At 38.4% G+C, this 20,779-nt stretch overlaps 4 protein-coding genes across 9 annotated transcripts; 1 reads left to right on the top strand and 3 right to left on the bottom strand.

The window, feature by feature from the left end:
• The first annotated feature begins 909 nt into the window (after positions 1-909).
• Positions 910-3,880, top strand: LOC140784873 (microtubule-associated protein RP/EB family member 1C). 3 transcript variants are annotated; one of them, XM_073132472.1, is made up of 7 exons: positions 910-1,162; positions 1,298-1,453; positions 2,241-2,347; positions 2,730-2,943; positions 3,027-3,140; positions 3,290-3,599; positions 3,700-3,880. In XM_073132472.1, exons 1-6 carry the CDS (start codon positions 1,055-1,057, stop codon positions 3,563-3,565), a joined length of 975 nt encoding a protein of 324 aa, XP_072988573.1. In that variant the 5' UTR covers positions 910-1,054; the 3' UTR covers positions 3,566-3,599; positions 3,700-3,880. The 3 variants fall into 3 exon arrangements, with proteins under 3 accessions (XP_072988573.1, XP_072988574.1, XP_072988572.1); XM_073132473.1 differs by having other exon boundaries at positions 912-1,162; positions 3,695-3,880; XM_073132471.1 differs by having other exon boundaries at positions 912-1,162; positions 3,290-3,880.
• Positions 3,881-4,354: 474 nt separating this feature from the next.
• LOC140784872 (uncharacterized) lies at positions 4,355-10,485 on the bottom strand. 2 transcript variants are annotated; one of them, XR_012108328.1, is made up of 12 exons: positions 10,026-10,485; positions 9,853-9,937; positions 8,569-8,699; positions 8,329-8,431; positions 8,141-8,155; positions 7,180-7,325; positions 6,827-7,022; positions 6,511-6,585; positions 6,088-6,204; positions 5,569-5,627; positions 4,663-4,761; positions 4,355-4,519 (listed from the first exon to the last, which is right to left on the bottom strand). XR_012108328.1 is itself a non-coding variant. In XM_073132470.1 (12 exons), exons 1-12 carry the CDS (start codon positions 10,316-10,318, stop codon positions 4,499-4,501), a joined length of 1,326 nt encoding a protein of 441 aa, XP_072988571.1. In that variant the 5' UTR covers positions 10,319-10,480; the 3' UTR covers positions 4,355-4,498. The 2 variants fall into 2 exon arrangements, 1 of the variants encoding a protein (XP_072988571.1); XM_073132470.1 differs by having other exon boundaries at positions 5,583-5,627; positions 10,026-10,480.
• A 783-nt stretch (positions 10,486-11,268) lies between these two features.
• LOC140783938 (clathrin light chain 1) lies at positions 11,269-14,356 on the bottom strand. Its single transcript, XM_073131085.1, has 3 exons — positions 13,830-14,356; positions 12,183-12,336; positions 11,269-12,083 (listed from the first exon to the last, which is right to left on the bottom strand). Exons 1-3 carry the CDS (start codon positions 14,216-14,218, stop codon positions 11,601-11,603), a joined length of 1,026 nt encoding a protein of 341 aa, XP_072987186.1. The 5' UTR covers positions 14,219-14,356; the 3' UTR covers positions 11,269-11,600.
• Positions 14,357-15,332: 976 nt separating this feature from the next.
• LOC140784762 (probable prolyl 4-hydroxylase 3) lies at positions 15,333-19,591 on the bottom strand. 3 transcript variants are annotated; one of them, XM_073132304.1, is made up of 8 exons: positions 19,278-19,585; positions 19,065-19,149; positions 18,173-18,270; positions 17,999-18,096; positions 16,794-16,923; positions 16,481-16,668; positions 16,184-16,270; positions 15,333-15,387 (listed from the first exon to the last, which is right to left on the bottom strand). In XM_073132304.1, the coding sequence occupies exons 1-7, from the start codon at positions 19,469-19,471 to the stop codon at positions 16,197-16,199; spliced, it is 867 nt and encodes a 288-aa protein (XP_072988405.1). In that variant the 5' UTR covers positions 19,472-19,585; the 3' UTR covers positions 15,333-15,387; positions 16,184-16,196. The 3 variants fall into 3 exon arrangements, with proteins under 3 accessions (XP_072988405.1, XP_072988406.1, XP_072988404.1); XM_073132305.1 differs by lacking the exon at positions 15,333-15,387 and adding an exon at positions 15,736-16,080 and having other exon boundaries at positions 19,042-19,149; positions 19,278-19,591; XM_073132303.1 differs by lacking the exon at positions 15,333-15,387 and adding an exon at positions 15,736-16,080 and having other exon boundaries at positions 19,278-19,587.
• Between the last annotated feature and the right edge of the window lie 1,188 nt (positions 19,592-20,779).

The following is a 20,779-nucleotide window of genomic DNA, read 5'->3' as shown; positions in this document are numbered from 1 at the left end:
CCCTCTTTGAATCCATCATCGCCAAGCTTAAAATCCTTAACTGCTCCTCGTTATTGTCCTCTATTAATTGCTGATGACCTCCAACTCATTGTCATACTCGGAGTTCTTGTCAACTCCACGGATCCTATGGCTTCTACTAGTTTGGCCATTGAGCTCCAGTCTTGCACCCTCCACCCTTCTCCCCCGTTTCTAGAGGATGTCAACAATGGTATCCCAAGCAAAGGCTTCGGCTTCTATTGCTTCAGACAAGGATATTTTTTATGACTCCATTATTTAGAGGTCTTTGCGGACTGCATCGTTGCTAATGTTGCGGTGAGGTTATGTTGATCTATTACAACGTGTTGTAGATTTGCGGCATTAAATTGTTGCCACAAAACTCTTAACTCTCTTATGTTTCTAAGTTCTTCCTCCGATTCTCAAGTTGTGCTTCTTTGTGGTATTGTTGATGATGGTCAAGAGGGAGGTTTGATTCCATGATTGTTAACCCTATCACCTTCACTTTTTCTTTGCATGAGTGCTTGTGTCTAAGATGTTAATGATATAATATTAAGGTTGAACGATAAATATTTATTAAAGCAAAAGCTATTATGTTTTTGATAAGTTTTCAATTTATTTTGTTTTTCTATTTAGGCCAATGTTATTTTGTTTGTAAGATTGGGTGAGAAAGAAATTTGCAAATTGCTACCATGGTTATTAGCAATTCTGACAACAGTACTGCCTACACCATCCCTCTCTTGCAACAATTTCCGTTTGAAATGGCCAAAATTCCAAAACCTAGTCTTTACCTTTCCACCGTCCGATTTGAGACAATAGAATACATCCGCCGTTCCTGGATTAACGGGCAACATGACCCGACCCGTAAGCCCGAAAAGTTCGCTATAAAACACACGGCCATTCCCCATCCTAGCCCTACCCAAATTTGAATTCCTCTCCAGCCCGCTCTCTCTCTCTCTCTCTCTCTCTCTCTAATCTCTGTTCTCCTAATCTCTGTTCTCCGGTCGACTAAAACCCTAGGATAGGAGAAGGGTCACCAAGGAGAACTCAAAAAAGGCTAATGGCGACAAAGATAGGGATGATGGATTCGGCCTACTTCGTTGGGAGGAACGAGATCCTCGCATGGATCAACTCCACGCTCCACCTCAATCTCTCCAAAGTAGAAGAGGTGAGATCTCGCTCTCTCTCGGTGCTCTCGATTCCCTTTTGATCATTTTGTTGATTTCCATTTGGATTATTGTTTGATCTCTTCTTGCTTGGATCTTGATGTGGATCTGGCGCTGGTGGTTGATGGATCTGATAGGCGGCGTCCGGGGCCGTCGGCTGCCAGTTGATGGACTCGGTGCATCCGGGAATGGTGCCGATGCACAAGGTCAACTTCGATGCCAAGAACGAGTACGACATGATCCAGAATTATAAGGTGCTGCAGGATGTGTTTAATAAGCTTAAGATCACCAAGGTATATGACATTCTTCTACTCTTTGCGTTGATCTTTTTAGAATTTTTTTCATTTAATTGGACTGCTTTTCCCCCCCTCAAATTTTATCGGTGAAAGATAGACGGTCACTATAATTTTGTTTGATAATTCTATTGAGATATAGGTATTTACTTGTGACAATTTTGTTATAATTGTGGTTGTCTTAAATTTGAATATTACCTATTGTGTTTCCAAATTTAGGAAAGTAAGGGCACACATTATATAAAGCAATTTTTATCTCTAATAGTCGAGAGAGACTGCAGATGCCATCCTGAACTGAGAGAGTTTTGCTACAGTTTACCTTGGTTTAACGTTGTCGAGGGGAAAATGAGGTGAAGAAAGAGGGGATTCAAATCCTCCACTCGAGAAGACAAATCAATTAGGCAACAATAAAATTGGGCATTGCTTACATTTAGCAAATTCGGGAATTTGGAATCCAAATGACAGCTGTGAAAATAAAATCAAAATCGCGTCGCGTACTTCCTCAGGAGAAAAAAAAGAACCAGAAGGGATTTTAATGCCCTTACTATTAGGTTCTTTGGTTGCGAGTTCTCACAGGCCAACATTATTAGCATCAGGGAACTATCCTCTGCCGGACTCTAGCACTTCTATTTATTTAACTTTAGTTGGGTAATCGTGGTTTTCATTGTAGTTATTACCATTGCTACTGCTGCTACAAAATGTTTATACTCGATGTCCCCATTTATTGCCGAAAGGAAGCAACTGACTTGATATCATTCCTTGTTTTCTCTTTTATTTTTCTTCTCAGCATATTGAGGTGAACAAACTTGTGAAAGGAAGGCCCCTGGACAATTTGGAGTTCATGCAATGGATGAAGAAATATTGCGATTCTGTTGGCGGAAGTGCTATGAACAAGTAAATACCTTTCTTCCCATAATTTTCTTGCTATTCGACCTGATTAGTTGTTAGAATATATTTGAGTATCTAAATTTATCATTCCTCTGAAGAGAATTTGAAAATTCAGGTAGTAACTCTGCTTTTCTTTAATACCTAGGATTGCTTTTTGTCAGCGAAAATAATTTTCCCTTCTGTGTAATACCATTATATATTACTAATTTTCTACTCTTCAAATGGTTGATCCTGTTTCTTCTTCATCAGTAATTTAATTTTTTTTTAATACTCCATTTGGGATTAGGCTATGCATCAATAGTGTGTTATGTTAATCTTTACAGACCTTCTGCTCCGTTTCCTTTTTCTTTTCCCTTTCCCAGCTTCTCTAATTATTTCCCTTTTCCAGTTACAATCCTGTGGAGCGAAGGGATGCCTGTAAAGGTGGAAAGGAAGCAAATAAAAGGACAGCACCTGCACAAGCATCATCCAAGACTTCATCTGCTGCATCCAAAGCTCAGATATCTAACACGACAAAAAAGAACGATGGGCATTCCGCAAATGTATCACAAAAGAGTGCAAAGCCTGCATCTAATGCTGGAGGACCAGCTTATGATGAGCAGGTAAGTCATATGCTCAGGTCAATATCAGTTATCGGATTCCTTCATAGTATAAGAAGCGTATACTTTTTGACTTTTGAGTGCAGATCACAGAATTGAAGCTGTTTGTTGACAGTCTTGAGAAAGAAAGAGATTTCTACTTTGCTAAGCTGAGGGATATAGAGATTCTGTGTCAGAGCCCTGAGATTGAGCACTTAGCTGTAAGTAGAGCAGCATTTCCCTTTGCACTTTCCAGTTTGTAACCACAACAACTCCATTAGAGCTTTATATCAATAGAGAGAAGTACTTCGTAACATATTGCAGTAGTAAAAATTCTGATGTTATTTCCATCATTCTATACGATAAGCAGATTGTGGGTGCCATCCAAAGAATACTGTATGCGACAGACGACAACCCCTCCGTCGTGGCTGAAGCACAGGCTATGATAGCACAACAGAATCAGCAGCTGCCTCTTAGCCCAATCGCCGAGACATCAGAAGAGATACCGAAGCAAGAGACGCAGAAGAGGAAGAACATATCGACCCTCGAGGTTGACATCGCAGCCAATTCGACCCTCTCCCCAAGGCAAAGGCTTTCAGACATCTCGGACGTGCATTACTGCGGATCACCTTTAACAAACTGCTGAAGTTCTTTTGGTGTTTGCGTTATGCAAGCTCAAAGTCTGTTCGTTGTTCCATTCACTTGTTATCTGGCAATTCTAGCATTCTACCTTTTTGCTAAACTGTTTCTTTGTTTTCTCTTTTCTCATTTGGAGGGCAGGTTTGTGGTGCAACTCGACTGTTGCCTTCTAAGATAGGTGCGATTTGAGATAAAACGCATCTTGTTGCCGTTGCTGTGATTCTGGTCTTCATAATTTGTATTAATTGGATATCATTTACTTCCTGAGGAAGTAAAAGAATGTTGTCGTTATAGCTGATATATATAGTTTCATTATCTACTATTCAAAGCGTTTGTTCTACAAGGGTTGCTGGATTACCATTTTTCACTTGGCCGATATGGTAGCAGAACTTTAGCAGGTATTCGTAAGCGGATGGGTGAAAAGTGAGTTGGATTACCATTTACATCCAGAAGAATATAAAAGGGGAGCCTTACAATGACGATTTATTACGCTGTAAATTAATTCTGGTTTAGTAGGCTAGAACCGATGTTAGGTGATTTCAGCTGAATAACACATTATTGACTTAAACATTGAATGCATTCAACAAAAGAAAAGGAAATCATTCTACAGAAGCCATGATGCTGATGACTATTGAAATCATTTTAGGTCGGATGAGTTTGGTATCACAGATTTACATGATCCTCCTGAATCATTTGCTTGTTCATCAAAAAACAACAAAAGAGTAAATAACTGATTTTCTTTGATAAGCAATCAAAGTACGGATTAGACCTGAATCTGCTGCATTCTGGTGCAAGATTGAAAGAATGTTATAACTTGATTGTCATATCTGTGTTGTTGTTTTCAGTATGGAAGTTACAAGTCCAATTTAAATTAAGCTGATATACAGAAATCAGGAACGCCACAATCTATCAATTAGCATGCACAATAGTAGGAGGGCACTCACTCTGCATCCACAAAAATCTGCAAAGATGATGAAGTCATCAGTAGTTGCTTAGAGACTGTCACGAAAATGCATGAATACACAGTATAATAGTTAAGCAAATCAAAAGTTTGTCGTAATTTTCTCGTCAATTAACCAGAAAAAAATCAGAGAAACTGTTTACCTCTATATCTGGCAAAGGATCATAAAATTTCTTATCACGCATAGCTGAAATGGTTATTCCCGAGATTTTCTGGATCCCAAGCTGAGTAGCAACCAAATTCTGCAGACATTTACAAGGCTTATCAACTACTAATTTTTTGCTTTTTGATTATAAATAATCTTATCAACCTTTCCATTGCCAATTATAAGACATAAGAGGCATATTTCAGTTCTCGAGAGAGAAGCTCATATCTCCAGACAAAGGCTGTGGTACTTAAGGTTGCAGGGTATTATCCACAGTACCTATGATGCTTGGAGCTTTGCTACCAAGTGTTGGAATCCTCATTTACAACCAGCTATGCAGCTAATGCTGTCCCAATGGCTCCTCTTCAGTAGCCAATGGAGAATCTATAGGTTTTAGCCACCACGATGGGAGAAACACCATCACATCATTTCTCAAAGAGAGCTCAAGAAAATTTCATCAATAATTCCAAAATCTTGAGGATTTTGGGGTATTCCTGTTCATAAAGAATCTCAGAAATATATTGAGGTTTAGCAACTACATTTTCAGAATTTACTGACTTTTTATATTTTCTACTATAATTGCTGGAAAGCCTTCCATAATGTAGTTTCGACTTTCGAGGTTGCAGAGGAAACCAAATAGCTTTCAGTTCCAGATAAGAGTGGCTTTCCAGTGCTTTTCCTTTTCCTTTTAGGTTTTTTTTTTGGTATCAAATGAAGGACACTGGACACCTAAAGGTGGAAAATCTAGGAGTTCAGCAGTGATCCCAAAAGAAAAATAAAACTTTTTTTCGAAAGCAAAATTTCTTTGGAGGCCAATTCTAAGAATATCTTCTAATCAAAGATCATGAATATGTGTGCAAGATAGTTAAATAGTTTATAGATACAAAAACAGACAGTTTAGTACTTGGCCTTTCTCACCAGGTTAAAATTGATAGAATCAAAAGCTTCCACTGTTGGTAGAACCTGTATTGGCAGTGAAAATGGTCATTATCTGGGGAAACTATACTGAAGTACTGATATAACAACTTAACTAGAAAAAGATCATTCAAGACAAACACATCTTCAGAAAGTGCAGATAACTCTAGGATATAAGAGAAAAAACGAATATCAATATGACACATAGCAATATAGCATTAAGTATTACTTATAGGCTTGAATCACCTTCTAATTGGAAGGTCAGGATAATCTGAGCAGGAGATACGGGGCAAAGAGGACAAATGATGGTTCCCTAAGGGGAGAACTACTTGAGCAAGACAACAGTAAAAGCTTATTACTTTTCAGATAAGATTGTCCATATCAGATTTACCATAGCGCAAATTCAATAGAATTATCAATCATCATACTAACTGAGTCAAATAAATAGAGCATAATGATACAAGTTTATAGTTATGACTGATAAACTATTAGCAACTGAATTTCTTACCAACTTTTCGATTCCATTAATCAAGATAGCTTTCTCTTCCTCGGAGATGCTGGGAGCTAAAAAGACTTCAAAAGGGCCCAATGTCATATCCATTTGGTTTGTGAGACATAAATGGACCTGATGAAGCTCAGAGAATTAGTATACAAAATAACAGAAATAAATAAACATAAATTCTGCAGAATTATGAAACTATCCTGGTTACATATGTGGAATGGCATAAGGTGAACTATATTTTCACATCATTAATTGTGTAGAAAAACATTATGCCCACGGTATAGTGGGATAATGTTCAATTCAAGTTGTCAAAACATATTCATGCTTTATGGTCATTTGTTCACCATGAAGGAACCTAAGGCAATAGGAATGGAACATCAACTGTACTGCAATTATAAAGGAGCACAAAATATTTGGATAGATACTCACAGGAAAAGGTCTTTCCAGACTAATGACTGAAGGAACTTTGACAACTCGCAGATCAACATCCTTGTGAGCAACAGGCTGTCAAAAGACAAAACTAGTCCACTTAAGATGCCTTATCTCTTTCTTTCCATCACAGAGGATCATTCATCTCTCACATAATGATTCATTCTTTTCTCTAAAAAGTAAAAATACATTCCAAAATTATGTTGAAGGAAATATTTCACGTTCCAAAATTATGTTGAATGAGACATTCCACATTTGTTGTTCAAATGATAAAATTGCAATAAATGAGCGATAAAGCAGAATGTGTTGTACTAACAGTGCCATGAATATTCTGAGTTTGCAGGCGTCCTGGTTCACCTAAGTTTGTGCGCCATGTTATCTGAAATTTACCAAGAATATTGCTCCCATCAACCTTTGTTTGCCCAGACTCTCCTGATAACAACTTTAGTTGATAGAGGTAATTGTGTATTCCTCCCCCAGCTCTGATGAGAACTGGTAGCTTAAACATATCCCTGTCCACAAATATGGATAACAAACATGAGTAACTATGACCAGTCTCTTGCTTAATGGACTCACTGCTGCCTTAGAATGGAAGCCAAAATGATATCATATAAGCAATCCAGATAGGGAATTGGTAAAATATCTGTGCATCTGAATTATGTGAATTACCTAGTCTTAAAATTCATCTCTGAAGGATTTACATCAGCTTCCAATCTTGTTGCACTCCATTGTTGAGCAGGTTCAAACTCAACTTGATCCATGTAAAGGTTTGACTTCGTGTGGTTCTCTATGCAAGCCTCGAGAAATGTACTCTCCTGATATAGCAGACGAACTCTAGAAAGGTTTAACTCTAAGCATCAAGAAACAATTAAACAGAGTAAACTGAAACGAATATACAAGAGAATAACTAAAGGCCATGCAAAATTTGTACAAAATTGAGCAACATCATTGGCATTTTAAACCATCACACCTTGTCCAGATAGAATATCATAAACATACCAAATGTTAATAATAATATTCTTGGAGGTGCAGCATTGGTTGAAAAATGTCATCAAGCATAAATATGTACAAAAAGGTTACGACTCCATATAAATGTAAGAGCCTTATTTGTTGTACTTTATTTCCAAGTTATTTTGACTTCTAGTTTTGAGAAATTCTTATGTTGTATCAGGAGATCCACCCCTCTTTTCTTCTCATTGCAAACCGCAACTCAAATTGAATGAACGCCAAAATACTGCATATGGATCTACCTTGGCACTTGGAAAGACTGTTATGCATTTGGGGAATTTATCCTATGCATATAGATGTAGTTTCTTAATGTCTTCAAATACATTAAACCAGATGGCCACATACATTGTCAGTAGGTCAGAGGCACACCGACATACAGCAGTAAGAAAATTTGTGCTAAATACTAAAATTAACCCCTGAAGTATAAAACAAAAGAAAATCCAGTGTCACAGCCAGCTGTATATTATCTTCAACAAAAAGAAACATATGCATTTTACAAGTAGAATTCAGACAAAAAATACATAGAACACGACATCCACAGTTCCAAACAACTGCCCTTAGAGTATGGATAGACTTACAATCTGCTTTTCTAGTGACTAGTGGGATGCAAGAGAGAACCTACCTTAACTGTGCGGACCTGCAAAACAGATAAAAATAACTTGAGTTGAGAAGTCTATAGGAAAATGATTGATTATGAAACTCCAATTTTTTTCACATAAGCGGAAACATCTTGCTTCAGAAATCTAAAAGGAACTTAACAAGTTAAACCATTTTCAATGTCAAAACTATATGTTAACAAAAAGGTCATACCTTTGTTCTAACAGAAAGTGGGTTTGCAACAACAAACTTAAAGAACTGTGGGAGATATTTACGCTCACTGTCACCATCATTGTATAGAGCACTGCAGACAAGCCTAGAAATTGTATGGCAACATAACCCTGTCAATTTACATTCTTAAGACTGTAGGGGAACTTGATACAGAATGATACACATACACATAAATACTAATAATTGTACATTTACACTTATGTATATGTAGAAACAACATACGTGTGCGCTCCTAGTTCTTTAACATCGTGTTCTACAATGAAGTCATATCTGCCTCCAGCGCGTATAGATTCAACAGGCGATTTTGATGTGTCCAGTAGCATTATTCTTTGTCTTTCAGTTTGAATTTCTGCCTGAATGAAACATAAACTGTTGTGAGCATGAAGCAAGTATCATCAACCAAATCAAAATATATAAAGCTTGATAGGTTAATTGGATGAATAACCAGACATACAATGGTTCAGAAAATTAGGAAAAAATGAACACAGCAAAATATATGACCTAATAAGCTGTATTATGCTATTTTGAGTGGATTTATAATCACATTCAACTTCTGGGTCCCTATGTTTTTTATCATATAACATTATGTTATTACAGCAGCTAGATAAGACCTAGTCCTGCAAGCAATTAAAATTCTTCTCTGAACTCAGAGGGATAAAAAAAGATATACAAGGTACAAACAGGCAGACTAATTCTTAATAGAAAGAAAGGAGTAAAGAAGTTGCAGAGAACAACGAATAAGGTTTGTTATCATCTACTAGCTCTAAATAACCCTTTAAACATAAAGTATAAAGAACCTGCCTCTTACTAGTAGGGGATAACAAGGGAGATATTAGTATAAGCACACCATATGGGAACATAAAAGCAAGGGAGGATAAGAAAAGGATCCATCCGTTGCTACATTCCCCATCTTCCAAATTATGAAGACTGAAGAAAGTGACAATTCCACCAAATCCACAACTTATACTATCAACTCTATTTGATGGACCCAAGCAGATATATCTTGTTTTAGTTCATGCGCATATACAAAATGATAAGAAAATGCTAAGAATGTGCATTCCTCTTGTGCCTAGCAAAATGCTTGGTCTTGAAATTGCATCATCTACTATATAGCACATAAAAGCCTCCCTTTGCCCCATTTTTCCTTTTTCACGGCATGTGGACAATTAGGGGAAGGTAGAAAAGTTTAATAGTCTACTATTCACCACTTTATATGATCCTGAAGAAATGATATAATCCAACTTATTGTTAACACATAATTTTGGTCTAGAAACCATTTGTTAGTATTGGCCGTCAATGAAAGGGACTAAACAACAATCTTCATGGTAGACAACATAATATTAAATCCAGGTAATCCAATCTTACGGTAAGAATCATTACGTAAATCAATCTTGCAATCATCTAATAAATGCAGACCTATATCTTCTCGCAACATGAAAATGCTACATAAATTACCATACCAAGCTTTGAAAAAATGGGTTAGAATCAAACGGGAAAGGAAACCACCTTAATGACCACATCCCTAGCTTCGAAGCTGGAGCTATTGTTAATGCTAATGTAGCTGCAGAACGTCTCCCCCAAGTATATGGCCCTAATATCCAATGATTCGAAAGAAATCAAGATTGAGAAAGAGAGAGCACATTCGCAAAGAGAGAAACAAAGGACGTGAGGAATCGAACCCGAAGGACTGCGGAAGGACAAGGAGACCAGAGAGCGCCATCGCATCGGTCGGATCTTGGAGCTGGAAGCGGTTGCGGAAGCTGAAGTCTCCACCGTCCGCGGCGGCGGTGGATTTATCGAGGAGGGTGGGGGAGATATCGGGGTCGTCGAAGAGATCCTCACCGGCGAAGATGTCGGCGGGATCGAGGCGGAGGACGGCGTCCTCTGTCTGGAAGGATGGGCGACAAAGACGCATCACGCGGAACGCGAGGGAGTGGCGGCCCGGTGAGCCACTGGGCTGGTGAGCCGACATCACTCACCGGATCTTAACTGGATCGATCTGTGGATCCTCAGACGAGAAGAAGAAGAAAAAGAAGAGGGAGACGTTCGTAATCCGTCTGGATTCAGGGAGGGGTTAGATTTATGTACACCCGACTCGATAGCCAAACAGGCATATGATTAGAAGATTCCAATTTACCGGAGCCAAAGAATCTCTCTCTCTCTCTCTCTCTCTCTCTCTCTCTCTCTCTCTCTCTCTCTCTCTCTCTCTCTCTTCCTTTTTTTGTTAAAAAAACAAAGCAAAATAGAGTTAATTTTCATCTATATGTTTATAGAACCTCCTTACAAGCCTTTAGAGGGAAAATAAAGGGTCATCGAAGAGACCTTTTACAATACGATTCGATCAATTCCCTCCAAATGGTGTCATTTACTAACAAACCCAGCGTTGATAGAAGTCTGAGTTATAAATGTTTCATTTCTAGTTGAGGCAATATTGTGTCTACCGGGCTGTCAAAATAATGGAGCAGGTTTGAGCTCCAGAGTATTTGAAATAAGTCTAGCTCGAAATTAATTCTAAGCTAGCTTGAGAAATGAGTATGCTTACTCAAAAGGCTCAAGATTCAATTCAAACTTGATTCTGAGTCTAATCAAGGCTCGAGTTAATTAAGCGGCTTAAATTAGGCCTGAATTAAATCTAATCAAAGCTTTAGATTGGGCTCAAAACTAATTTCAAATCAGAACAGAGATCAGCTCTATCAAGCTCGACTCAATTACATACCTTCTCTTTTAGTTAAGTGATTGCATATACTCTCTCAATTGAAGTAGGAAACAAATATACAGGTTGTTCCAAGAAACCATTTCAACTGTTGCACCCGGACCACAAATGGTATCACATTTCTAATCCTCTACAAGTAAAAGACAAATCAGAAGATAAACTTTGCTACTAAGAATCAAGTTTTAACAAGCTTGTATAGGAAAGGCAAATGAACTGGAAGAAGAAATCACAATACAGAGGAAAAGTTAATACATACAGAATACTATGTCCAACAAACAAAGATTATCGCAAATCCATGTAAATTACTCAGACTTGTTCCATAGACAAAGATAGCTGACAAGTCTAACTGTCTAAAGAATGAATAATCGCCAAAAATAACAGATGTAGATGATTTTCACAAACTGTTCTGAAAGATGAGTAATTAATGGGAAGAAGTGCTTCTCTGCTGGCAATCAGAAGTTCTGGAAACTTTATTCTCGTTGGAAAAGATGAGCACTGCTACTACCCCAAAACAGGTCCAGGATGATCCATTGGCACACAATCAATTAGTAGAAGCTGGCTGCGGTGCCTCTGGTGCTTGCTCTTCTATTACCTCGGTGGCCTCTTCCTTTGGTGGTGCAGCTGTACCATTAGCAGTGGGTTCTTTAATTGGTGATGCTGGTTTTTTTCCAGCAGCTGGAGCACCATTTTTGGCTGCAACACCATCTTTGGCTGCAACACCATCTTTAGGCGCAGCACCATCTTTGGTTTCTTTGGCGGGTGCTGGTGCAGGAGGTGGCGGTGGCTTCATGTGGGGTGGAGGAGTATGCTTGAGCTTCACCAAAATCTGGCGCATCCTTGAAAGATCAGTGGGTTTCCCAGGCTTTGGTCCCTGGATCACTACAATTGAAGGCTTGTTCTCCTTCTCTTTTTTCCCTCTCTTCTTCTCAAGGCCAGGTATCTCGTAAGGGATGAGCTCACCAATAGCTTTCCAGTACTCTTTATCTGCATTCTTGTGGAACTTCTCTTGGTTGGCCAAAAACAGCTGGCATAGGGATAAGGAAGGTGGTTTAAATAAAAGGCACTAGATATAAACTTGCAATATGAACTATACAGGGAGTTGAGAACATTTAACAACTCTTACCTTCTCTCTTTCCCTATTGTTGGTTTTGTTAGTTTCACAGTTCAGTTTTCTTTTCTCATAGAAAGATCTCTTGTATTCATCAGCTTCAGCAAGAATTTCCTCTCGACGTTCCCTCTCCTTTCTCTCTTTCTCCTCCAGAACGATGGCATTTTGGCTGCATTTCAGCTGTATAAGTTAACTATATACTTCTAAAACAATAAAGAGGAAAGTCAAACTTATTATCGGAGCAAAATCTGTAAGGGGTTCTAATGCACTTGTCTGTGGCAAAGAAAGCTTCTTTCGATATCTTCAAATTATGTAATGACGTCAAATTAAAAATCACCTAATACTTTTTCCTTCTTATTGACTGCAAAAGCAAAGTTTTTGTGTTTTTTCCCCTCTCTGAACAGCTTCCCCATAAGTTTCATATAGAAAAAAATAGACAGATATGGATAAAGGATCTTTCATCATAACTATTAGGCATGGACTCACAAACTCCATATAGAAGTATAGAACTAGACTGAGAACAGACTTTCTTCTCTATGATAGATACATGTGCAGCGACCATCTTGTCTTGAAATAATCTTCTGTTTTCCTCTAATTGAACTATGAACTAAGAAGAACATAAACAAAAGAAAAGCTAGAAGACTTGCATTCACCATGAAAGGTCAACATAACAATAACAGAGTTGGCAAATTAAAGACAAGGTGAGATAATATGGAAAGGTGAATACATAATCACACTGGCAGCATTTGGGAAAGCAAGTTGTCCACTTCAAACATGAAGAAAGAAAAAAAAATGTCAAGCATTCATCAACATGCATCCAATTATGCAGTAAAAGCATACAAAGAATAGCTGCAGCAACAAATAGAAGTCCTCCACCAACAGATGGAAGCCTCAGAATAAAAGGAGAGATCATTTAGGAAGCTGCTGGATGCTGTAAACCTTCACTATACATAGACAAGCAAACATAAATCAAGAAGACCCACTAGAACACTCAGGTGGAGTAAAAGAATCATTTGGCATCTATCCATAAGGGGTTGTCTCCTATATTGATTCGAGAGACCATGATAGTTCAGTACTCATTCAATGGCCCCCATACTTCCATGGCAGAAATCTTATTATTATTTTGAGCTGTGAATCATTCCCATTTGTCACAAAAAGGCACTGCTGTAAGCAAACCTCTGCGATTAGTGGAACAGATAAAATTCCTAGCAATTTATGTTTCAAAGGGAATCCATAGGAACAAAACCACGAATTTTATGTACACACGATTAAAATATTTCTGTCCGAACTTTTACTAAACAAATTTCTATCTTCTCAAGTTCATGGTGATTAAAGGTAGGGGCTGAAGGAAACAAAGGAACACCCAAGAAATCGCAAGTTGCATATGGACTTGTACCCATAACATTAGTTTCTGTGAGAATCAAACGTAAGATATCTATAATCTCCATCAAAATTGAATGCGTGGAGCAAATTACGTTTTTGAATTACAAATCGAAACCGTTCTCAATGTAATTAAAATAGAAGCAAAGCGTAGGCACTTTACGGATCTATTAGAGAAAGCCACAGATCTACGTAAAGCACAAAGATCAAGCACGAATAAGTACAGATCTGCAGGAAATAAGGTACTAGCGGATCAGATCTAAGAAGAAAAGAATCCCTCACCGGCGCCACTCCCTTAGCATGAAACCCTCCTCCCGCATATCTTCCGGAGGAGGAAGGATCGGCCCATCAGAAGCAAAGAACCCACCGTTCTCCTCTTCCCCGTATACCTTCCCGTTCCCATTCGATTCCGGCATCACGAATGGGGACGGATCAGCGGATCCGAACTCCGGGAGCGGATCGGATCGGAATCCGAACCCCTCCGGAGAGGCCGGCATGCTGGATCCGCCTCCGATGTCGCCGGAGAATCCGTTTCCTGAATCCTTGGTAGCGTCATCGTCGGCAGGGAAGGAGGAGAAGGCGTCGTAGCCGCCGTACCCGTCGTCGTCGAAGGGCGGTGGCGGCGCCGGTGCCTCGCCGTCGTTGAGGAAGGTGTCGAAGGAGGAAGACATCTCGCTCTCTTTGTTCTCGACTTTTCTCCCCCACCTCGGTCTATTTCTAGTAAAGAAGCGCGGTAGGAAAATAAGAAGGTTAAGAGGAGAGAGGAAGTGGTTGTTTGACCGTAATTTTCTATTGCGACATGCGAGCGCGCTCATGGGCGTCACTTGACTTGACTACGGGGTGTAATGAGCCGAGCTCTAATCAATGTTCATGTTGAATTAAAATTAATTTCAAGCATAATTATAGAATCTAAGCTTGAATAAAATAAAAATTAACGAGCAATCAATTTAAAGCTAAATTGAGCCTAATCAAACTTGAATTGAATAAAACTTGAATATAAGTCTTTAGATATTTAATATAAATGTTAATAATTAGTCATACTTATTATATACTATATAATATTAAATATTATGTTATTATTTTTCAAATTTTATTAAACCGAACTTGATCGAACTATTCTGTATATCAAGTTCAAGCTGAGCTGAACTGGAGCCTATTATTTGGAACATAGGGTTTATCTGAAAATTTTATTGATACATATGTTTCACTGTAAGAGAAAACAGCTACATTCGCTCGGTACACAAGTTTACTATAGCTCTAATTCTAAAGCCTAACATGACAATATAATACAAACTAGACATTACATAGTATATAAAACCAAGTACAAAGAAACACTGGGGAATAGTTCTCCCCTATATATGTTCAGCTATATCTATATTTCCCATTCTGTTGGTTTGTCCATCTCAAACAGATCCCCATACCAATGAATAGTGATGCCTGTGAGCCTGTGAGCCCGTGAGCAGCACACCACCAGTACCTCTTACCATATCAGTGGTACATCAATGGGCACATTCCCTTGTTGGACAGCCGTTTTCCATCCCTTGTGATTTCCTTTGCTACTGGAGCCTATGAAGTTCCAAACAGTGATATGTATAACTGAATCCTTTGTCACTATGAGAAGAGGTAAAAGAGAGACCTTTTCTTTGAGATCGATAGCAGCTTTCAGTAGTTTGCCGGCTAGTTTGGGGTAAGGAAGAGAGAGCAGACCGTAGAGAGTGGATGTGGCCACTGCACCATCCTGATCCCTCTCCTAGGGAAGAAGCGATCCGCCATATCCAAACTCACACGAGCTCTTCCTCCTCGTCCTTAGAATTGATATAGTATGTTATCTTATGTTTACCTGGATAACGGTGCATCAACAATCAAGAGAAAGAAAAATCTTTGATTCATCTCGTTGTTCCGAGCAAAGAGGGATAAAGAGAACATAATCTTGATTCATCTCGGTGTCCATTAACATTTCATGTTACATACATTGTACAAATTAGCCCATTTGGATAAGAAAATAATGCCATGCTTATCAAACTAGTAAGAAAAGTTTGACAGCTACATGCAGCCAAAGAAACGATCTGCTTGAGAAGCCAAGGCAAAACATGATTACTATCAGCTTACCTGTTCTAATTTCTTACCAGAAAAGATGTTTGATCCTTTTCTCAGATCGAAGCATGATAAAAATAAAAAAGATACTGAATAATGCCACAAAATTGTTGACGTTAGCATAACATAAAGCATCATTGTATATGATGCATAGACAAGATTAGCTATTGTTTTTCCACTACTGCCTCTCATTTCGTATTATAGTTGAATAGTACTACATTTTTGTACATTACGATGCCTAGGTTGTGAAAAAACTTCTTTTGTTACGCTGAAGAGTATGCATCATCGATCTAAACCTAGTTAACCACAATTCCACAAATAATCCTCACAAACTGGCATGCTTCCACTTCCTAAATAAGTGCCATCTCAGCTCATATTGGATGAAGCATCTTTTGCAAGGTCTAGTACAGTCGACACAGTGATTTGACTGATCCTCGCCCTATCAAAGAAATTAAGAAAACAGTTCTATCAAATAATTTACTTCCACATCACTGATATAGCAACGTTGTAATAATGCCTGGAAGGTGAAAGAAGTAAACTACCTTTCATGGAGTATCAGGCTTTATACTCCTGGATATGCATCCACTTTGTAGATGACCACTTATTGCCTTTAATCACAGGGCACCCACCTGCAAGAAATTGCAATATATTAGTGTATATTTGGTAATATATTATGGCGTCATAAACATATTGGTTGTAAGAACTGCTACTCAACAATATGCACAATGCATAACATCTTCAACCTGGCTGATATATCTGCAGTGTGTATCTCTAGATTCTATGAAAGAAAATCACAAAGGGGAAAATTTTCTCAGCTACTTCACCAATTAAGGTCTCACCATGCAAACTAGATGGATCCAGAGTGGCATCAGGTCTCATGCTCCAAAAGAGTAAAGCATCTCCTCTTTTTGCTTTGACAGAAAGGCCCTTCTTCGCACATTCTGATAGCTCATTGTAATATGACAAAGAGCTGCTGTTACCTTTGGCAGAAGGAAACACCGTCTCACCACCCTCTTCGACATCCGAACTGACCAACAACAAAAGTCAAGAAGAAAGAGAATGGTATCAAAGTTTGCTCCAGAGGAAAGCATTGTAATCTTGATCATACTGCAAAAGAAGCATTCAAAAAATACATGAATGGTGGGTGCATACAGATACATGAGAACGGTTGCTATCCGTTGGCCCCCATTCTTAGTGTTATATTCATCAAGGAAGTAATCATAGTGAGGCTCATATTTCTGTCCAACTTCATAATGGAGAATCTGAAGACCTTCGCCATGCTCTGCAGGTGATGAAGCCAAATTAGGATATCCAAAAAAATAGAACAGAAAATTTATAGGTTGAACTAAGGTTCCAAAAATCGGTATCGGGATCGGAATCGGCCGTCCGGAAAAACGATACGTATCGGCCGCCTGTATCAGATCAGACTATTTTAATTAAATAAAATTCTAAATATTATTAAAAATGTTGAGAAATTTTTAAAAATTTAGAAAAAATTATAAGAAAATAAGAAATAATAATTACTCACATATAAAGCCTAAAAAGTAAAAATCTCTCTTCCTCTCTCCCTTTTTTTCTATCCCTCTAACTGTTAGTTTGAAGAATCCATTCTCTCTTGTACTTTTTTTTTCTATCTTTCTCTCTCTCTTTCTCACCCTTTTTTTTTATCTTTCCCTCTCCCTCACTCTCTCTTCTTTTCTCTCTCTCTCTCACCCTTTTTTTTAATCTTTCCCTCTCCCTCACTCTCTCTTCCTTCTTCTCTCTCTCTCTCTCACCCTCTTTTTTTTAATCTTTCCCTCTCCCTCACTCTCTCTTCCTTTTTCTCTCTCTCTCTCTCACCCTCTTTTTTTTAATCTTTCCCTCTCCCTCACTCTCTCTTCCTTTTTCTCTCTCTCTCTCACCCTCTTTTTTTTAATCTTTCCCTCTCCCTCACTCTCTTCCTTTCTCTCTCTCTCTCTCACCCTCTTTTTTTTAATATTTCCCTCTCCCTCACTCTCTCTTCCTCTTTCTCTCTCTCTCTCTCCCCCGCACTCTCTCTGACAGCTGCTGTCAGCAGCAGCTGTCTGCTGTTGCAGGTGGTTGTACAGGCCGAAACCAGGCAAACTTGCTAGTTTCGGCCTGGATCGAGATCGGCCAAAACTGGAAACTATGGGTTGAACTATCCAAAGCAAGAGTCAATAAGTATTAAGACCATATATTCTTGATAGATGTATAATTTTATTACATTATTCATGAATAGCCCACAATGTAAAGATAAAGCAAAGGATAAGAGAATGGCGGAGAGAGAATGCGGGAGCTGGAGAAACTTTGTGAGAGACCATCAGATGTCTTTAGCATCAAATATAAGTATCACATACCCACAGGTATGAAGGTGAAATCCGCTATCCTTTTCTCAATAGTCCTGACGATTTTGTCTTGGCCTCTTCTAAGAAACATGCCCGAGCTTGTCCGGACCCTGTCATAGTGAGGCTTATTTGTTAGCTAATACCCTAAAATAATCAAGAGAGATCTGTGACCATTGACTCACAAACCTGCTATCCTTACTCTTCCCAGTTGCAGCATCAACAACTGTTGATTTCTCCATATGAGGTTTTGCCAATTCAATTAGGTACTCGCATTCCTCCTTGGACTGAAGAAGGGGAATAGATATAAATATACACGTATGTAGCATGTGCTTTTCTACGTTGCAACTTTGTTAATGATTATGCAAATAAAAAATCCAATGAAGTTCAACGATGAATTCTAATAAAATTAGCTAAATCCCATATAGATCACATACCATATTTTGACTGTTCGCTACTATGACAGCTATTTTACAAAATGGAAACATAATAAAAGTCAATTCACCATATAAAAATTTATTTTCACTTCTGCCTGCTATCTTTTAAGCCACTCTGAGCATCATAAGGATATATTGAAAGTTCTTCTAGGTGTTATACAGCTTTAATATATACCAATATCATTATCAGGGAAAATGTTATAGTAGCATGGCCTCACTTCCGAAGTGCTTTCTAATTTTATTTCTTGCATATTTCTCATGCCCATTCCTATAACTCCTGCTCTCGATCCTGTTTCACACAACTAAAGCTTAACCTCGACATTTTTGTGGATTTTCCTAATAATGACAGAATATTTTACTTAAGATATATTTCTAATATTTAGTACAAAGAGTATTCCGTCATTAAACCAAGTTAATTCCCTATAGTGACATAAAAACAAGAGCCAACTTGCATGAATAAACTACAACTGGCATTACATTTAAAAAAAAAATTAAAGATATCTAAAGTTTACACTTCCCAAACACAAGCACAAGATCATATAATGCAAAGAAGAATAGCAAGTTCTAATGGAATAGGCACAGCAGTTCTTGCCAAAGTAAGTGAATTTGTGCAACAATTACCAATAAAGAGCAGTTATACAAACCAAGAAATTGTGATAGACAAAGGCCCTGGGCTCCCACGATATGATCTCCATCCACTGCTCCCCTCTCTTCCCCGCCAAATCCTTCCTGCAAACAAATCGGAAAGGATCCAAAAACCAAATCAGCTAACGGATCCACAGATCCAACCTCCAGATCCGCTTCCTTCTGCATGAACAAAAAATCTCCAAGGAATTCGAAACCAGATCCATACTTACGCATCGTAAGCGGATCTGACCGGCCGTAATCCAGTCTTTGGTCTGCCTCCGGAGTCGACGGGAAGCGAGAAGATCCCGAGGGCGAGGAGGATGAGGAAGACAACGGAGACGACCAGGAGCGCCGCGAGGAGCCATGTGTACGGCGAGGATCGCCTACCAGGGAGCATCCGAGGGTGCCGCGTGGCCCTCGCCATGGAGGCGAGAGAGGAGAGCAGGAGGAGAGCAGGAGGAGAGGCGAGGAACGAAGCCTTCGTTGGGTAAACGGAGACGCGACGAGAGACGAAGGTTTTAGTTTTCTCCCTCGGAGTTGGGTTGGGTTTTTAAAGTAGCTTTGGTCCTTATAACACGTATGCAGAAGACCAGAGCAAAGTGATGAATTCGGCATTTGGTACAGGCAAGGTCGCCGATTCCTTCGTGGAAAAACGACTTGATCACTGAAACATACTATCCATAGCTTAACAACTCTTAACTCATAGCATTTGTAAAAATTAGGAGAAAATACGTTTTAACACTGTAGTTAGGCCAAATTATAAAGTGCCTCTGGAGCTTTCATTTCTGTCATTTACCCCCTTTGTACTCTAACTTGTATGTTGTCCTTAATTTCTTTCTTTAAAATTAACGATAGAAGTAAACATTTATTATAATTATTAAACTTGTTAATCATTTTTCTCTTTAAATTATCGCCTTTTGAAATTTTTATAATGTCTAAACGTAAAAGTGATAAAAGATTGAGATGAAAGAAACAAAATATTAAAAAAAAAATTTACTTAATTGTTGTAAAGCAAAAAGGGCACTTTAAATGTTTTATATTAGAATTAACATATATCTAGTAGTTGCATATAGGTTGAAACAATAAAGAGAGTTAAGTGATATAAACGAAAGATTAGGAAAGCTAAAATTCCTACCACAGAAGTGCAAATTATATTTTTCACTAAAAAATATCTTAGCTAAAAAGAATTGGGACTCCATTGGTGTTCTAATAGGAAATATTCAATAAGAGCTATTTTTTGCACCCACAAAAAGGAGCTATTTTAAAGAATATTATTCTGCTTGAATTGAACATTTCGTTTGACCTCTTATTTAGTGTTGAAAGAACAGTCGACCATAGTCCTATCGTACTCAACAAGTGCCTGGTTGCATTTCATAGGCATCACAATTCACACATTAACACAAGGGAAAACAAGCTCTGAAGTGCTTCCAACTTCAAGCAAGCATTGTGTGAGATCTTTTCGAGAAAAGTGAGTCCAGCCCAGTTAAAGTAAGCACTATGAAAAATCTCGAGCCACAATTTTATTGGGTAACTCTTAAGATGCAAGACTGGAATCTCATCACTAGTCTTAAAAAGTAACTGAAAAGTATTACAGGGTAACAAAGGAAATATAAAGTAAATCAATGTTACTGCATCTATGACCTTGAACTTTTTCTAGCAAGCAACTCATCTGCGGAAGAGCTTCCTGCCTCAAGCTGCTCGAGCCAAACATATTTTGCAATGAGAAATGAAA

Source organism: Typha latifolia, chromosome 3 (assembly GCF_019914945.1).
Source record: "Typha latifolia isolate L0001 chromosome 3, TyphaL0001v2, whole genome shotgun sequence".
Lineage (NCBI taxonomy): Eukaryota > Viridiplantae > Streptophyta > Magnoliopsida > Poales > Typhaceae > Typha > Typha latifolia.
Note: the sequence above shows the minus strand (reverse complement) of the source record. Positions and strands in the feature narration are given on the sequence as shown.